Source organism: Falco biarmicus, chromosome W (assembly GCF_023638135.1).
Source record: "Falco biarmicus isolate bFalBia1 chromosome W, bFalBia1.pri, whole genome shotgun sequence".
Taxonomy (NCBI): domain Eukaryota; kingdom Metazoa; phylum Chordata; class Aves; order Falconiformes; family Falconidae; genus Falco; species Falco biarmicus.
This window is the reverse complement of record NC_079310.1, coordinates 19455619-19474620: the sequence shown is the minus strand read 5'-3', so window position 1 is coordinate 19474620 and position 19002 is coordinate 19455619. Positions and strand designations below refer to the sequence as shown.

The 19002-nt window shown below is 39.2% G+C and overlaps 1 protein-coding gene and 1 long non-coding RNA gene across 5 annotated transcripts in view; one reads left to right on the top strand and one right to left on the bottom strand.

Moving 5' to 3' along the window:
• The window catches only part of LOC130141968 (protein Hook homolog 3-like), a 124957-nt gene that overhangs the window by 9838 nt on the left and 96117 nt on the right, over positions 1-19002 (bottom strand). For 3 of the 4 annotated variants that reach the window (XM_056323328.1, XM_056323329.1, XM_056323330.1), the window contains 5 exons: positions 10537-10624; positions 9949-10018; positions 6709-6849; positions 5022-5109; positions 555-589 (listed from right to left, as the gene is read on the bottom strand). In XM_056323328.1, the coding sequence (XP_056179303.1) occupies positions 555-589; positions 5022-5109; positions 6709-6849; positions 9949-10018; positions 10537-10624 (422 nt within the window). Of the gene's footprint in view, positions 1-554; positions 2071-5021; positions 5110-6708; positions 6850-9948; positions 10019-10536; positions 10625-19002 lie in introns of all 4 variants that reach the window. The other variant, XR_008819233.1, reaches the window with a different exon arrangement.
• On the top strand, positions 12076-18474 carry LOC130142010 (uncharacterized). Its single transcript, XR_008819258.1, has 2 exons — positions 12076-12131; positions 17244-18474. It is a non-coding gene; the product is annotated as an uncharacterized LOC130142010 (long non-coding RNA).

Below are 19002 nucleotides of genomic sequence, written 5' to 3'. Positions count from 1 at the left end.
TTTAGAATTTACAATAAATTGTAGAAAGCATGCTTGAAGTGTATAATATCAATAGTTGTGATAAGATTTGGGAAGAATGGCTTACCCCCTCCCAAAGTTACAGAGAGACTATACTTTCTAGTAAGCCAGTTAACAAGCAAACAATTCTTTAAGTAAAACTTCCAGTTTAAAAAAAGTGTAAAATTAAGAACAGTGCAGAAATAGTATAACAGAAAGATCACACTCACTAAAATGTTATTTTTTATTCCATAATGTATACTAAAATATAAAAAGGTAAATATTGTTTATATTGAAATGTTTTCCTCAGAGCAAAATTAATTATTCCTCTTAACTTAAGCTTTACACTATTTTAAATATAATTTTCTAATCACCAGAAATAATGCTTCAATAACAGATTCTCTACATATTCCTGAGCTATATGCATTTCTCTTCATATATATCTTCCAAATGCACTACTGCCTGCCCACTACTGTTAGTGGCTAAGCATCTGCTAAGCATATGGAAAGCAAATAATTTCATGTGGCAAGCAAAATATGGAAAGCTTTATTACTTACAGATGCTCTTCAAGTTTCTTTTGCAGAAGCAGGGACTAAAATAGAAAGTCAAAGGTGTCAGTTACTTTAATATGTTATGGTGCTTAGTATGATTTCAGTTCTATTAAAATATATAATTTAACAATTATAACCAGAACACAGACATTTAATTTCACCCATTTTTAGGTCATAATTGTATAGCAGTTTTCTGTAGTTGTTCTTTCCTTGATAGCTGTGGACTTCCCCAAAATCAGAATGCCTTATAACTTCACAAATACTTTCTTGGAATTGGATCAATATATGAGAGATCCATTAATGACAAAATTGTATTTCAGTTGTTTTCATTGCTTTGTGATTCAGTACTTTTGTAGATTAGACTAATTTAAATTAGACTCAATTAAATTAATTTAAAATTAGATAGTGGAAAATTTGCTTGAAGAGCTTTCCAATGCATCAAAGCAATTTCACATAAAGACTCGAGGTAAAATTCTGTCCCTGCAAAAATTAGATGGAGTAGAATGCTACTGACCAGAGGACAGCAGAAATTTTATCCTCAATTGCTCTGCTTTTCTTTGTTTTCATATTTTTCTTTGCCTAAAAATATGTAAATATAATACACCTTATGGTGTTCTGATTTTTGGCTAAGTCACATTTGAATAAGCTCTTGTCAGGGGGGATGGTGGTGATGCGCTTCAAAATAAATTTTAGTTTAATCATAAACTTGCTTTATATACATCAAGCATCTTTTAAAATCAAAACCATAAATGCCTATAAAGTAAAAGTAGTATTAAGTAAACAGAAAGCCATACTCACAATAGCCTTGAGCAGAAACCCATGCCAGGAAACAAAGATGACATATTAGCATAAAGCAAAACCAGCAACCAACAGAAGAAACTATTCAGTAACTCATGAACAGAAAAGCTTAAATCCATGCATTTTTTCCAGACATGTACATTTTTCTTACTTCTCTGTTCTCATTAACAGTTTAATCCTGTCATATTTTCTGGAGAGTTTGGGAAAGCCAGTAAAAATTATCCATACTGTGTTCAAGTATATGAAGGCTTTTCCACTTTCATACATATGCAAACATCATACTCAAACCACAGTTTCAAAGAAATGCAGTTGCTGTCATGAAAAGTAATTTTAACATTGAAGTCACATTAGTAGCTGTACTGTTTTTGGCTGGGATAGAGTTAATTTTCTTCATAGTAGCTTGTATGGGGCTATGTTTTGGATTTGCGCTGGAAACAGTGTTGATAATACAGGGGTGTTTTGGTTGTTGCTGAGCAGTGCTTACACAGAGTCAAGGCCTTTTATGCTTATCACACTGCCCTGTCAGTGAGTAGGCAGTGCACAAGAAATTGGGAGGGGACACAGCTGGGACAGCTGACCCCAACTGATCAAAGGGATATTCCATACCATATGACATCATGCTTAGCAATAAAAGCTGGGAGAAGAATGAAGGAAAGAGGGGATGTTCAGAGTGATGGTGTCTGTCTTTCCAAGGAACGACGAAGCCCTGATTTCCTCGAAATGGCTGTCAATGGGAAGTAGAGAACGAACTCCTTATTTTGCTTTGTTTATACGTGTAGCTTTTGCTTTACCTATTAAACTGTCTTTATTTCTACTAAACTGTCTATCTCAACCCATGAGTTTTTCTCACTTTTACCCTTCCAATTTTTTCCCCCATCCCACTGTTGGGGGAGCGAGTGAGCAGCTGTGTGGTGCCTCACTGCCTACCCAGTTTAAACTACAACAGTAGCAAAGCAGCAGACAGTATGTTGGGCTGTGATAAACATGTAGAGATACATGTATTATGGTGAGGAGTCCTCAAGGGCTCTTATGTCTGGGTGCCAGCAACTGGGGAGACTGGGATCCAGTGGTCAGCTACTGGGCAGATTGAGTGTCTGAGCCCTGTTGCTGAAGGCATCCACATTATACATATATACATATATTTGCACTAGTGGACCTCTATCCTGCTCAGCCAGAGAGGGGAGCAGGATGAAGCTGTTGGTGCTGTCTGTGTTCATGTGAGTGCTCTGTGTGTCTGTCTGTGATCTGTATGGCCAGCCATGTATATATGCATATATGTGGTATATAAGTGTGCTCTGTGTGCGTATGCTTACTGGGAATATATTGGTTGGACCTGGAGACATGGAGCTGTGGCAGCCTCGTCTCTCTTGGGCTGATGAATCTGGCCTAAATTCCCCTAACAGATTTAACAGGTTGGCTGCTTTGAGTAGAAAGATGGAGCAAACATCCAGACCCTTAAAGGTACCTTCCAACTTAAAGTATTTTCTGATTTGAACAACCTGGTCTAGTGGCAGGTGTCCCAGCCCATGGCAGGGGGGGGTTGGAACTAGGTGATCTTTAAGGTTCCTTCTAACACAAACCATTCTACGATTCTACATTTTCTTTTCTGCTCGTTTAAGAGTACATGTAGGCAAATATTCAGAACCCAACAAGATAGGTCCATGGAGGTAGTGCCTATATATCACTGCTCATGTGGTCAAATTTATACTGAAGCTAGGAATGCAGCTGGTGCATCATGAGCTTCAAGCTCTGCCTGGTACCCACATCAGACTGTACAGTTCCATGTGTAAACCTGTGCTGGCATGGTTTTGCTGATAACAGAACCCAAACCAGCTCAGATTATACCTACATGGGCTGTAGTCAGTCCTTTAAGTGCACTGTAGACATATCTTAAATCACTGTCTAAACCAAAGCCTCAAAAAAAGGCTAGATTTAAAATTACAATAAATAAAGGTATATTTCATTAGACTGAGATTATTTACAATACTCGCTACATCTGAGAATATCTTTCATAAACACATTGCTCAAAAAGTAAATCACAAAACAAAGCTTTATATGTCAACTACTGAAAATAACAAAACTCACAAGAAAAAAAAAAATGACCTGTCTTATCATAAATGCTTTCTCTGGGTTCCTAAACTGTAAAAGTGAAGTTTCATTTTCTGGTATGTAAATATAATAGGCTAGGTGCATTTTAAGAAATATCATCAGAAGTTTTCAGGAGAATGTTAAATTTAGCAATATTATAATCAAACTTGTCAAATGGAACTGCTAAAAACTCCTGTCTGTATTCACTAAGCTTGAATTTCAAGTATATTTAAATGCATTCCTTGACAAGACAGGATGAAATCCTGACTCCAATGAAGTGAACAGAGGTTTTCCTCTTGATTTTCAGTGGGACCATGATTTGCCTTCAGCTCCCACAACTCTTCTTGCCAGAGTGGAGCTGAGAGCAACAAAGATCCTTTTTCCGAGAGACTAACAGCATGTCAGTAAAGTTGTGTTATTCTTCATGCCAATACCAAAGTATCTGTGCTCTGATCTCACTGAGCTAACAAGGCAGAAATGTTTATGAGAGCATGAGAAAGGTGAAGACTTAGCTGAGAATTACTTAGATTGTTGCACTGCTGAGGAAACCCTAAGATTTCTCAGCCTTTCGTACATGCATAACAGAAACAATATCAATTGGGTTGGGCTTTTTAAGACTTCCTACATAAAAATGATAGTGATAGTGTTAGTAATAAGGGTTCCATTCAACTGGACACTATTAAACAGTGCCCCTGTTAAGGATGCCAAAGATCAAAGATTCTGTTGAGTCTGTTTACCACAAAACATGCAAAGAGTATATTCAGATTTTAATCACCCTGAAAAATTTGGTTTTGACTTGTAACCAAGACAGCAAAGAATATAATGGAATGACATAATAGTCTAGACCCATTTTAAAATTAATTATAAGTTAATTCTTAATAATATTTTTCTAAATAGGAAATCACTGCTTTCAGGACAGTTCTATAGCTTCTACTCTCAAATAAGGGAGGTGGCAAATAAAATTTTCAGTGGAAGATTATAATTTGTGTTCCCACACTAACCCTGTGACAATGTCTTTATTTTAAATATTAAAATGTATAGTATCTAGGTATACAGAAATAGAAAATATTGCACTGTGTCAAAGGACTGCTCATTTGACTTTTAGTTTTGGCTTGCATGACATCTTGCCTTAGAGATACACATTTATATCAGCAATTACTGGGTTTCCATTGGCAAGAAAGGTATTTACTACTATGAAGAACAGTTAAACAGAAATACCTTGGGATATTTTGCTAAGAAATGGAAAATCAATGTATCCTTAATTTCCTAAAAATGTCTCTAATAACATTTTTTTAAATAAAGCTGAGTTTACCACTGGAATGGGCACATTGAAGGGGAAAAAATATTTAATTCCTTTTCTACAAAGAAAGTTTTTATTTATTCTAGAAAAACATTTCATTTTAAATTTCTCATTGAGAAAAATACAGTTTAAAAGTAAGGCCATAACAGCACATATGGAAAGCTACCAGAAATCCATATCTGCATTATTTCTTCATGATGTAACAAGAGCAAGAGATATTATGTAAAGCTGAAAGGTAGGATAATAGCAATTACTTGAACACAAGTTTTACATACATTTCTACTTACATCTTCAGCTTTTGCATCTTGCTCCTGCAAAGACTTCTGTAGTTCTTCAACCTGGGACTGTACTTCTAGCAGTCTCTGATTTACCAGCCTAGGAAATAGATAAAATTTATTTTTCAGAAACAATGAATTACAACATGATGAAATTCAAGATGTTTAGTGTGAAGCATTATCAGGACATCTATGAAAGAGATACAACACTATTTCTTTATTCAAAATTGCATTTGGTTTATGTGACAAGGTTTTGGTAGTGGGGGGAGGGGGGCTGCAGGGGTGGCATCTGTGGGAAGAAGCCAGGAGCTGTCCTGTGCTGGACACAGCCATTACAGCTGGCTCTGAAATGGACCCACCACTGGTCAAAGCTGAGACAATCAGAGAAGGTGGTGGTACCTCTGAAAAAGCATATTTAAGAAAGAGCAAAACACTGCCTTGGAGTGAGGAGTGAGGAAAAAAGTATGAGAAACAATCCTGCAGGCACCAAGGTTGGAGAAGAAGGAGGGAGAGAAGGTGCTCCAGGTGTCGGAGCAGATATTCCCCTGCAGCTAGTCAAAAGGACCACAGTGTTCCAGGTATTCCCTGCAGCCTGTGGAGAGGACCATGCCAGAGCAGATATCCACACTGCAGCCCAGGGAGGACCCCATGCCAGAGCAGGTGGATATTCCCCAAAGGGCCTGTGGCACAGGAGGCATGGGGAACGCAAGGTTGCAGTCAGTCCATAACAGTTCCTCTCTGCTGCTCCTTCCTCCTGATGCTTTTTCCCTGCTCCAGCGTGAGTCCTTCCACAGGCTGCAGTCCTTCAGGAAAAATCTGCTCCAGCATGGGTTCTCACGAACTGCAATTCTCTCAGGAAATATCCAACTGCTCCAGAATGAAGTCCTCCATGGGCTGCAGGGGAATCTGCTCCAATGCCTGCAGCACCTCCTTCTTCTCTGACCTTGGTGTTCACACTGCTGTTTCTCACTCTTTTTCTCTGTTTGTCTGTCCAGTGTTTTTGCCCTTTCTTAAATATGTTTTTCACAGAGGTACCACCAACTTTTCTGATTGGCTCAGCTTTGGCCTGTGGTGGGTCTTCTGCAGAGCCAGCTGGAACTGGCTGTGACTGGTCTAAGATTCTTTCTGCTGACTTTGTCCTCACTGATCACAGTATTCTGTGGATGAAGCAAGACAGCTAAAACCTACTGCATACTACAGTAAGAGAAAATTCAGTACATAAAATAATGGACATTTTTTTATCACCGTAATTTTCATAAAATACTCAGTTTTACAAAAACTAGATCATCTTGACAGAAGCTCTAACATCTGTGAACATACTTTTAAAGAACAAAATAGGAAACAGAAGGGAAGATGGAAAATGTACAGGGAATGGATGATCAGTAGGGAAGATAGGGGATTCTTTTTGTTATACTTGCTTTACAGAAGGAGAAGCTGAAATAATACATGGTTCATTTTGTGAGCTTTTGCATCATTCCAATTGCAGTCTATTACAGAATTCTTTAGCTCACACTGCAGGCTCCAGACACTGGAACAGCATTGAATGACTAAGTAGACTCACAGGCTGGTTGAGATACTTTTTGATAGGGCTAACCACATTTTTTTACATAAGGAACATGGCCTTGTCAACAGTCTGCTAAGACAGAAGTGTACGGCATTGTTAGGAAAGTCACTGGAACAAAGGACAATACTTCCTTACCTGTTCTCTGTCTCCAATTCATTCTTCCGTAAATTTGTACCATCAAGCAAGCTCTGCAACAAGGTGATCTTTTCATTGTCACAATCTTCTTGGTTCAGCTTTAACATCTTGTTCTCATGCTGAAGGCGAATAAGTTTCTCCCTAAACAAATAAAATCTACTAGAAGCAGCTTGCCATTTTCTATAAAGAATAGAACAGTTTACCACAGGATGTATAAAGATAACAAAGATCTTTACCAGTTTTAGAAATAGATGAAACTACAATTCACTCTTGATCTCCAAATTCAAACTTGATTAAAAAAGACTGCAATTGTACAAAACACAGAAGAGGAACATTGCCTAAGGGCCCAGATTAGATCTGAGAACAAGGTCAGACAGACAGGTAGTAAGCAGAGCTGGGTATCAGGGTATCAAAGGATACAGGTTGTAAACTTAGCTATCAATAAACTACTGCATGAACCTGGGCAAGTCACTTCCCTCCTCTTGGCCTTCCCCCCTGCAGCCTCCATGAATGTCACTGTATTGAGTCTGGCTGGGATGGAGTTAACTTTCTTCATACAAGCCCATATGGTGCTGTGTTTTGGATTTGTGGCTAAAACAGTGTTGATAACACACTAATATTTTGGCTATTGCTGGACAGTGCTTGCACAGAATCAAGGTTTTTGGTTTTTTCCCCACTCTTCTCCAGCCCAGTGAGTAAGCTGGGCATGGGCAAGAGTTTGGGAGAGGACACAGCTGGGACAGTTGACCAGAATTAGACAAAGGGATATTCCATACCATATAATGTCATGATCAGCAATAAAAACTGGGGTAGAGGAAGAAGGGGGAGGGATTTTTTTGTGTTCGGAGACTGGTTGGGCATTGGTCTACCTATGGGAGATGGTGAGTGACTGCCTTTGCATCACTTGGGTTTCTTTTCCCTCTTTCCACCTATTAAACTGTCTTTATCTTAACCCATGAGTTTTCTTGCTTTTGCTCTTCCTATACTCTCCCCTGTCCCTTTGGGGTTGTGTGGGTGCTTAGCTGCCACCCAAGGTCAACCCACAATAGTTGCTTAACTTGTTTATTTAGAATGAGTCCAACCAAGAGCCCACAGACTGAATCTACTTTGTGAAAGAAACACTTTCACCCAGTCTGCAATTTTTCTCTATGGGATGAGAAAAGATGGTTGAACAGAAAATCTTTTCTGAATGGCCAGATACTCTTTTTGCTAGCTTACAGTGGAGAGATTCAAACTCTGTTGTCATGGAGAAGATAGAAGAGCAGTAGTTGCTATTCCTGTGAGTGGGAGCCCCTTCCCATCAGCAAAAGAGGCCCCCTGCAACCTTCATGCTTCATTGGAATCAGTGGCAGCGGCCCATCTCTGTAGATCAGGACGAAGCAATCTTCCCAGCTCAACCACTACTACTGTCCATCTTTCTGAAGTAAGCAAGGAGGCCAAGTTTAGCGTGTCCAGACAGCCAGCACAGATGTATGTTAGCCTGAAACCAAGCTTCTGGAGCTGCTGAAGGTAAAGAGGCAGTGAAGTCTACATGGCTTTGCCCAGGTATTTACAGCATTTAGGATCCTGTTCTCTCCTGTACAAATCATTTGAATGTTCATGCAATAACCCCCTACTTTTGTAATACTGCCTCAAAGCATTACTCTCCTTCTCTGCTGCTAGAGAACAAAACTGAAAGGAACTACTCTTATAGCAATGCACAGCAACATGGCTGGAAGAGAAACAACTTGTTTCTGTTATTACTTACCTAGCAAGATATCCTTTAACTACTCTATAAAGTTTTCCAAACCCATATGCAACTTTCCAAATATTGAAATAGTTTTACCAACTTTTGCAGAGGAAAACATGAGTTCCTAAAGATCTTGCAGACTTCTGAGATGTGAGTGGCCCTTAATGACTTCAAGTTACAGTGATACCAGGCACTCTGGCAAGGCTAAACACAAACATTTTAAACCATAGTGATTTTCAGTCCTGTCCCTTCTCTTTCTTCTAATAGTGCATGGCTGTTCTAATGCCATAATGCAAATGCATTTTAAAATCTATTCTTCATTTTGACAATTTTAATATTTTTTCCCCATACATGGAAACATAGAATGGTTTGGGTTGGAAGAGACCTTAAAGATCATCTAGTTCCAACCCCCTTGCCATGGGCAGGGACACCTTCCATTAGACCAGGTTGCTCAAAACCACATCCAACCTGGACTTGAACACTTCCAGGGATGGGGCATCAACAACTTCTCTGGGCAACTTGTTCCAGTATCTCACCACTCTCACAGTAAAGAATTTCTTCATAATATCTAATCTACATCTACACTCTTTTAGTTTAAACCATTACCCCTTGTCCTATCACTACATGCCCTTGTAAAAAGTCCCTCTCCAGCTTTCCTGTAGGCCCTCTCTTCATTCTCCCAGTCCTTGCCTTTGCCTTCGGCGACTTGGGCGGTGTGGCTGAAGCACTTCCTGGTGAAGATCGAGGCAAAAAAAGTTGTTGAGTACCTCAGCCTTCTCCATTTCCTGGGTAATCAGGTCTCCTGTTTCCTTCCAGAGACAGCCCATGTTTTCCCTAGTCTTCCTTTTATTACCAATATACCTGTAGAAGCTTTTCTTGTTGCAATTGACTTCCCTGGCCAGATTTAATTCTGTCAGGGCTTTAGCTTTTCTAACCTGGTCCCTGGATGCTCAGACAATTTCTCTCTATTCCTCCCAGGCTACCTGTCCTTGCTTCCACCCTCTGTAGGCTTCCTTTTTGTGTTTGAGTTTGTCCTAGAGCTCCTTGTTCATCCATGCAGGCCTCCTAGCATTTTTGCCTGACTTCCTCTGTTGGGATGCATCACTCCTGTGCTTGGAGGAGGTGATCCTTGAATATTAACCAGCTTTCTTGAGCCCTTCTTCCCTCCAGGCCTTTATCCCAATAACAATACAATAACAATATATTCCATTGTTACAAACATTTTTGTCTGTTAAAGTACATAAGTTGCAATTGTATGAATTCTTTGCAGGAGGAGAAACCCAACTTGAATATGAAGGGTTCCTTTGTTTCTCCTTTTGAAACAAGACAAACTTGAGAGAGATCAAGTGAATCTTGTCTATAAGCATAAAGGGTGCTATTGTATGAAAATCCAAAGGGAAGGAGAACAAACGCTAATCTTAGAATTTTTCGAACACTGAAAACCAGATAGGAACGGTCATTTATTTGCACATTCTAAGGCTTAAGCAGAATAAAAATATGAGTTAACTTACTTGATTTCAGGAGTAACAATTTCCACTGCTAGACTGTCTGAAGGTTCATGGCTTACCAGGGGCATCAGTGCTGTGTCAGGAAAAGAAAGAGATATAAAGTATACCAGGAAAAATAGTAACTTTCTTTTAAAAGACCAGGAATAAACTTTTTTTCTACAAGTTGATAGATTTACAGTAATGTTCTTGAGTAATTGGGAAATAATAGAAATGTCAGGCCTCTAGCAAGAAGGAAAGGCAAGCACAACACAATGTGGAGAAAAATCAATGATCCTATTTTCACCCATTTTAGAGAACTGATTTTATGTTGGATAGTTTACTGATTGGTTTACATAAAAATTAAAACAATACAACGTAACACATGGAAATGAATTGCAGCATATGAATAATTATGTAGGCATGACGAAATTGTTACATATAGGTTTATATATACATATATATAAACATACATATACATACATATATATATGTTTATATATACATATAGGCTATAGGTTTACTATCTGCTAAATAAAGACATATCCAGTATTCTCCAGAAGACATCTGTGTACTTTAGAAAAGATATATTTAATTTCGTTTTTTGTCTCTTACCTGTAGTGGTGAGTTGACCTTCCTGTGCTTGTATACATCGGAGCTCTTCAATACTTTCTTTTAAAGAATCTCTTTCTGCTCTTAATCTCTGAATAATAGGAACAACAATAATATTAGTCTTGGAACTACAAATCCATCCTTAACACTAAGCACATCGCCACAAGGCTAGCATCAACACTTAAAAAAGAAATTATATGCAACTCAAGAGATGATTTTCATGTGAAGGAATTTCAACTTATTTTGGAATAGAATTAATATCAAACAATTTGTGGAAACAACAATATTTTTAAGAAGGTTTGCTGCTGCATATCACACTTGCTAGGCTAAAGATATCAGAGAAAAAGCTTACAAAATAAAAGAATTGCAGAATGGTTGAGGTTGGAAGGGACCTCTGGAGGTCATGAAATCTGATGTCCCTTATCAAGTCTCTCAGTATTCTCTCTCTACACTGGTTGTCTTGTCTATTATAATATGGAAGAACAACAAGCTAAAGGAGGCCCCTGGAATCTTGCAGCTTTGGACTCCAAACTTTCATACTTTTTGTAAAACACATTGCTTCTATTGTTAAATTCTTTGCTAAATATTTTATCACACTAATAGGCTGATAATCTGTAGAAGTTATTTTCAACCAGAAGATTTGTTTGTTCTTAATATAACCTATGAAACCCATACAGTATCTTCATAAATTTAATGTGCTCCGTTTGATACTTGTTCTAAACTAATTTTCAGCAGACTGAACTGAAACCCTTTAGTACTATAGAAATTTGGCATAGATACAAGCCTCCTGCTTATATGAAATTTAACTTTGGCATTGATTGTGCAAGTGTTACAGTACTTATTTTTGCATGGGATTGAAGACACTGCCAAGAAATGTGGGATTGTCTTGATTACTGTAAGGAAGGCATTTAATTGTAAAGAAGTCGTAGATTAGCAATGAAAAAAATGTAGGAACTAGGAGAAATAATTAATGAGAACATGAAAAAATTTCTGTAGCTTAGAGAGGAAGGAGTATGACTGAATAGTGAAATATGAGCTTATTAGGAGTTTTGGCTTGGAGGTGTATGTTTCTAGAGTAAGAAGACTTGCCAGGATATTTCAAGAAAAGCGGAGAGGAAAAGAAAATTTTATTTTTTAAATATAAAAGCATCTGAAGATAAACAAATACTCTAGAGGAGACTTCTTTTAGAAAATCAGTGTCTGATCTAAACACCATTCAAGACAATGTGGTGTGTAATCTTGTGTGTGTTTGTGGTGGTGAGGTGGTCTTTTCATAGACTTAACTGGGTTCCATTGTTTCATGTGGACTTGTGATAACATCTAGAAATTTGATCACAAGGGACCACTGCTTAACTTTATGCTAATTTAAACTGTTCAGGCATAAATTCTCATGGAAACTTATAGATGTATATTGTGTGATTCATGATGGGGGGAGGTCTTTTTTTGTGTGACTGTCAACTCTTTGACCATATAGTATTTGTGTAACTTAACATCTATTTAGATCTTCCCTGCATTTTTAACATATTTCCTTCCTTTTCCTGTTATAGGTAAGCAACTTGAAGAAAATTTTAAAAGGAATAATGGATTATAACCATGAGGTAAGAATATTCTTAAGTAATCTACATTCACTTATCTTTTGTTATATATCTTCAATGTACAATGTAGTCTGCTGATTTTTAGGTCTGGACTTTTTCAGTGTTGGGCACTCAAGGAGTCTTGTAGCCTGTTCTCATGTGTTAGCCCTCTCAAAATTGATTGCCCACATTACCATACAATCATGTATGATGGAAGGTACCTCCAGAGGTCATGCAATCCAAAGTTGTTTTGTTTTTCCAAAGCAGGGCCAACAAGAGATGATTGCTCAGGGCCTTGTCCAATTGATGTTTTAATACCTCCAAGGATGGAGATTCCACAGCCTCTCTGGGCTGGAGTTCCAGCGTTTAACTACCTTCATGGGGGAGAAAAAGGCTTTTCCTTGCATCAAACCAGAATTTCCTCTGTTGCCTCTCATTCTATCACGGTGCATTTTTGAGAAGAGGCTGGCTCCATCTTCTCTACACCTTCCCTTCCTCTAGGTAGTTTTAGACAGCAATACAAAACTCACCTGAGCCTTCTCTTCTCAAGGCTGAACAAACCCAGATCTCTCAGCTTTTCCTTGTACATCACATGCTCCAGCTCACCAATTGTCTTGGTAGCCCCCACTGGACTTATTACGGTATGTCAGTATCTGTTTTTTACTGAGGAGTCCAGAACTAGATACAGGACTCCAGGTGCGGTCTCACAAATACTGAATAGAGGGGAAGAATCACTTCCCGTGATGCATTGTCTGTGTTCTTGCTAATATGTGGTTGGCCTTCTTGGCTGCAAGGATACACTGCTGCTTCCTGTTGTTGTCCACCAGGACCCCCAGGTTCTTTTCTGCAACATTGCTTTCTAGCCAGTTGGCCCCAGCCTCTACTGGTGCAGTGTGTTACTCCTCCCCAGGTGCAGGACTTGGCATTTGTTCTTGTATTTCATGAAGTTCTTGCCAGTTCACTTCTCCAGCCTGTCAAGGTCCTTCTGGATAGAGGTTCTACCTTACAGGATATTGATAATTTCCCCCAATTTGGTATTGTCTGTGAACTTACTGAGAGTGTACTCTGTACCATCGTCCAGGTGATTAGTAAAGATAGCAAACAGTACTTGCCCCAGTATCCATTCCTTAAGGATGTTGCTAGTAACCATTTGTCAGTTGGACTTTGTACCACTGATCACAACCCTCTTAGCTGAACAGTCCAGCTAATTTTGCATCCACCCTATTGTCCACTTATCCAGTCCATATTTCACCAATCTGGCTAAAAGGATACAATGGGAGACTGTGTCAAAGGCCTCATTACAGTTGAGGTAAATGACATTCACTGCTTTCCCCTTAGTTATGAGTTTCCTGTTCATCCATAGTGACCTTCCATGGTTGCTCAATTTCTTGCATGTTGGAATGGATGTTTGCTGTGCTTTGAGAAGGTTGTCCTTGAAGACCAACCAGCTGTCTTGGGCCCCTTTGCCTTCCAGGACAATTTTCCTAGTAGCAGATACAAGCTGAAATCTATTCTCCTGAAATCCAGGGCTGTGATTCTTCTATTTCATTTGTCAGGATTTTTATCTCCACCATTTTTTGATCATTACAGCCAACCTACCCTTGATTTTTCACATCCCTTAACAGTTTTTCCTTGTTTGTAAGTAACAGGTTCAGGAGAACATCTCCCCTAGTTGGTTCATCAGTCATCAACATAAAGAAAATTATTTTCATTACTCTCAATCTTCTGGATTGCTTGTATCTAGACATGTTGCCCTTTCAGCAGATATCTGTGTGTTTTAAGCCTTACAGTACCAGGGCCTGTGATTGAGGCTGCTTTTTTGCTTTCTAAAAGAGGCATCATATACTACTTCTTAGTCAGGCTGTCTGTAACAGACACCTACCACAATGTTACCTGTGTTGGTCTGTCTGCTCAACTTGACCAACAGGTGTCTGACTGGCTTATCACTCATTCCAAGGCGAAGCTCCATGTATTCAAGCTGCTCCTCTGCATAGAGCATCCATGGCAACACTCCAGCTATATGAGCTAGCCTTCCACTCCTTTGTGCCTTTCCCATCATACTGTCCCCCATGCCATGACTTCAGGTTATGGTAATCCTTCCCCGACTTAACTAATTTAAAGTAGTCCTTGCTATCTTAGTGAGCCTATCAGCAAAGACTCTCTTGCCCTGCTTTGTCAGATGGATTCTGTACCTGATCAGCAGTTTTCATTCCTCAAAGTGAGCCTCATGGTCATAAAAATGAAAGCCCTGCCTGTGACACCAGGTTTTGATCTTCTGTGTGCATCCACTCATACCTGAGCCTTCTTCCCTCACTGGAGGGATTGAGGAGAACACCTCCCTTCCCCTCTGAGACCTGAGTCTCTGGCAAGCAGCAAACCTACCAAGACGTCAAGTCAGGTCTGGAGATGGACACCTTCATCCCCTGCAGGAGAGAGCCTCCAGTAACTATCACCCTTATGTTGTGTGGACAGTTGGCTGAGGCTCACTGGCTCTGATGCCTTCCCTGAAGGGAGGTAATCTTCCTCACTTGTTCCTGGTGCAAATATTCTGTCAGAGCTTCATTATTAGTCTGATAGTTAAGTTTTAGAATACAAACAGGAGACATTTTTGATAATGATTCTGTTTTGGTGATGTCTTTAAACTGTGCCTCTGAACTTTCTCCTCTCTTCCAACCGAAGACTGCTTCTTTCTCCTCCCCTTCCCTGGGAAGAGAAGAGGGGGAGGAAAAGCACTTTTTATCATCTCCCCATTGTAGTTAATTAAAATGTTTTAATTGAGTGTTAGTCTAACCACTCTGTTATATAGGAGGGTGTTATGCAAATTTAAAGATTAATCACTCCATATGACAAAGTTTTTCAGTGGTGAATCTTCATCTCTGAAATCTGAATCTAGTTTGAGTGATGTTTTGTAGTAAATTGGTTAGCACAGTGTGATGCATAGTCTGTTCATTGCATGGGAATATTTCTTGTCCCAAGAAACAATATTCACCTCTTATAAATATGATGAGGAAGATGACTGCAAATACAATGCTTTAGAACAAACAGATTTTTCTAAAAAACTGAGTACCTGAAGTCAGATTCATAAGTCCATATTCAGTAAATGGTCACCCCTCCAAGTGCTGAATATCCATGCTAAAGTTACTATTTTGAGAATAGATGTTTGAGTAAATGTTTTCTGTCCTGACTTATTTGATCATAGTTGAACTTATTGGCAGGCTATAAGTACATTTTAGAATTAATTTTCATGGTTTTTGACATATGTTTTTCAGTATGTGCCCTTATACTTGCACCAGTGCCCAAAGTCTGTAGCTACTTTTGACTTTTCATTTAAAGTTTAAAAGGATCTTTCATTGTAGTCTTTTGGTACACACATCTTCACTGTTCTTCAAAGAACAGTTTGCTTTTAGCTTCTGAATTAATGAATACTGATAACTATAATTAAAATCATTCAGTCATAGAACGTTAGTATAGCTATGACAGAACTATGGCAGCTCCTTTTCAGCTAGTTGGTATATATGATTGTTAGGAGTCTAACAACTTTATTACCTAAGTCAGCAAGCAATAATGATTGATTTACTAAATTGTACAAATATAAATCTACAAGTGTGTTAAGTGTGACACAAACACATGCCCCCTACTGTAGTGATGATTTTGGCAACAGCAGATACGTATTTGATTCTGCTACTTAGCCTTATTTATACTTTTGTTACCAGGGTCTTCCTCCCTGCCTCTGCAAAGCCCTTTTACACAGTATAGGTGAGAAAAATGCTTGGGTTTTACCTGGTGCAGCTAAAAACCTTTGAAAAGCTTTTTTATGACAATTTATTTAATTGTAGAGAAGTGTCATAACTTCTTGCTTGAAAGAGAAAAGTCTCTCGGTAATCTCTCTCTACACTGGTTGTCTTGTCTATTATAATATGGAAGAACAACAAGCTAAAGGAGGCCCCTGGAATCTTGCAGCTTTGGACTCCAAACTTTCATACTTTTTGTAAAATGTTCTGCTATTTATTTTCCTCAAATAAATGAAAGGTGTCTGTTTCATCACAAGACATTTATTCTGGAGCCTAACCTTCCTTTTGTTGTATATGTCATTGAGTTTTGTTGCAGTATTAAAATTGTCAGTTACATTTATTCCATAATCCTAAATGACTCTTTCACTTCCATGTGCCCCCTCTCTCTCACCATGCCTCCCTCTACCCCTTGTACTCACTTGCCTGCATTCTCCTTCTAGTCCACCTTCTCTCCTGCACCCACCTTCTCTTCCTAGCTCTACCTCCCTTTCTCTCTCGTCTTCTCTTTTGCCTTCCCTCTCTCATTCTTTCTCGCCTTCTCTTAGACTCCTTCTCACTGCTTTGCTCACCTTTTTACCCTCTCTTGCCTACTCTCCCTCACCTTCTCTCTCACTCTGGCTCTTTTGCACTCACCACTTCTCTCACAGTCATCGTGATCCACCCCCCCGCCGCAGATACCTTTTCTCACCCTCTCATGCTTTCTCTTCATTCTTTTTGTATTTACATTTACTCTCTTTAATTGCATGTTGTACACTAGGTCAGGTCCTTTACTCATGGCTGAAAAATTAGTTGGTTTTGGCTCTGGACGTGCTAAGTATCCTTAGATTAGACTTACAAAACTTTTAGACCAAGTGTTTTACAAACTGAGATTTATTATTCACTCATGCTAGATGTCTTTTATTGAAGTAAAACATTTCTTACTTTGCAATGGTATGATTTAGGAATTCAGACTTACTTTATTCCAGATGGAAAGCTTTTAGGCATTAGATAATTTTAATGAAAAAACTTAAAAATAATTAATTCATCAAGTGCTGTTGATTAGCTTTTTTTAGGCCTACCTACGTTACCTTTCCTTACCTGGACAAATCTTGTTCTTGATAACCTTGAAACTAAAACTTTGTTATTAGTTGAGACAGCTTTCCAAAATGTCACCTTTGTCAAGTGATAAGGATGGGTTTATATTTTGAAATGCATATATGAGCTGGTGCAATTTTTTTTTAGTTTCTTTAAAGATGGATTTGAAAACTATGCCAAATTAGAGTAAGTGCTTCCTATTGCCTCTGAATCATCTTTGTATTTTGTAATGCATGTGTACGTATTTATAGTGATGTACATATGTATGCAGATTCTAGGGCAACAGATTAATGACTTCACTCTTCCTGATGTTAACCTGATTGGAGAGCACTCTGATGCTGCAGAGCTTGGGAGAATGCTTCAGCTTATTTTGGGATGTGCTGTGAATTGTGAACAGAAGCAAGGTATTAAATTTTGAAAGTATGTTTTGCTTCTAGGGTAGTTAATGAAAATCTAACTTACTTTTTAAATCACTGAGGGAAAATGATACGCTGCTATGAGACACAAGTTTACTTTTTCTAAATCATAATACTACTTTATTTTACAGGCAATAAGTGATGTTATATTATGAGCTTTACTAAGCGTACAGGCTGGAAATGTGGAATTGGTTTTGCTTTCAATATGCATATTTTTAGTTTGGGTTCCCTGAGCTGAAAAGGGAATTCACAAATGAAAAGTCTCGCCCCCAACCTTTAACTATTCATGTGTGAGGTAGCTCTGTGAAGTGAAGAATCAACAAATGTAATTTACACATCCTTCGCTGTGACCCTTGCATTCAGGAATGTATCCCAGTATCTTAATGCATGTCAGAGAGCCTTCATTGTCACCACATGCCATCTACTGACAATTGAGACACTAGGGTTTCTGAGACTTCTGCACAGGGTTAGCACTGGAGTATGGGAGATAGTGCACTTCTGCACCAGTAGCTGGAGTCCAGGCAGGATATCCCAAGGACATCTAAACTCTCACTAGAGGCCTATATTTAAGCTACTAAATACCACCTCAGCAGTTAGTGGAAAACACTTCTGTCTCCTCTGGCTTCTGTGGTGCCAGTTCCTTACCTGACCTACAAAGTAAAATGGGGACCCATTCTGTTTCTCGCCATATATGGCAGAGTATTTGCTAAATGGTAAAAGCATTTCTTAAGGTGTTCCAGGGCCCTTGTCACATCCTTGGGTGTGTGATGTCTTATTGCTATCCAGTTCCCTTAAATTATGTTTAACTCCAGTCGAATTCAGGTAAAAATACAAAAAGTAATTCATAACACTTAAAATCACAGAATCGCAGAATGGTTGAGGTTGGAAGGGACCTCCGGAGGTCATAAAGTCCAATGTCCCTGATCAAGCAGGGCCACCTAGAGATGGTTCCCAGGATCATGTGCAGATGGCTTTTGAACATCCCCATGTATGGAGATTACACAACCTCTCGGGGCAACCTGTTTCAGTGCTCAGTCACCCTCACAGTAAAAAAGGGTTTCCTGATGTTCAGATGGAACCTCCTGTTTTTCCATTTGTGCCCATTGCCTCTTGTCTTGTCACTGGGCACTACTGTAAAAAAGCCTGGCTCCATCCCCTTTGCAGCCTACAGTAGGTCCATATCTCTTATGTACTGAGGAGCCTGGAACTGGACACAGGACTCCAGGTGTGGCCTCACCAGTGCTGAATAAAGAGGAAGGATCACCTCCCTCGACCTGCTGGCAACACTTGTCCTAATGCAGCCCAGGATACCATTTCCCCTATTTGCTGCTGCCAGGTGCCCACCAAGCCACTCTATCACTCCCCTCCTCAGTAGAGGGGGGGGGGGGGGGACGACGACAGGATGGATGGACAGGGACGGGACAAAATAAGATTAAAAACTCATGGGTTGAGATAAAGGCAGTTTAATAAGAAAAGCAAAGGAAACAAAAAAAAAAATATATTCTCTGCTTCCCATTGGCAGGCAATGTCCATCCACCTCCTGGGAAGTAGGGCCTCAATACATGTAGTGGTTGCTCCAGAAGACAAATGCCTTAATAATGAATGCCCCCTCCT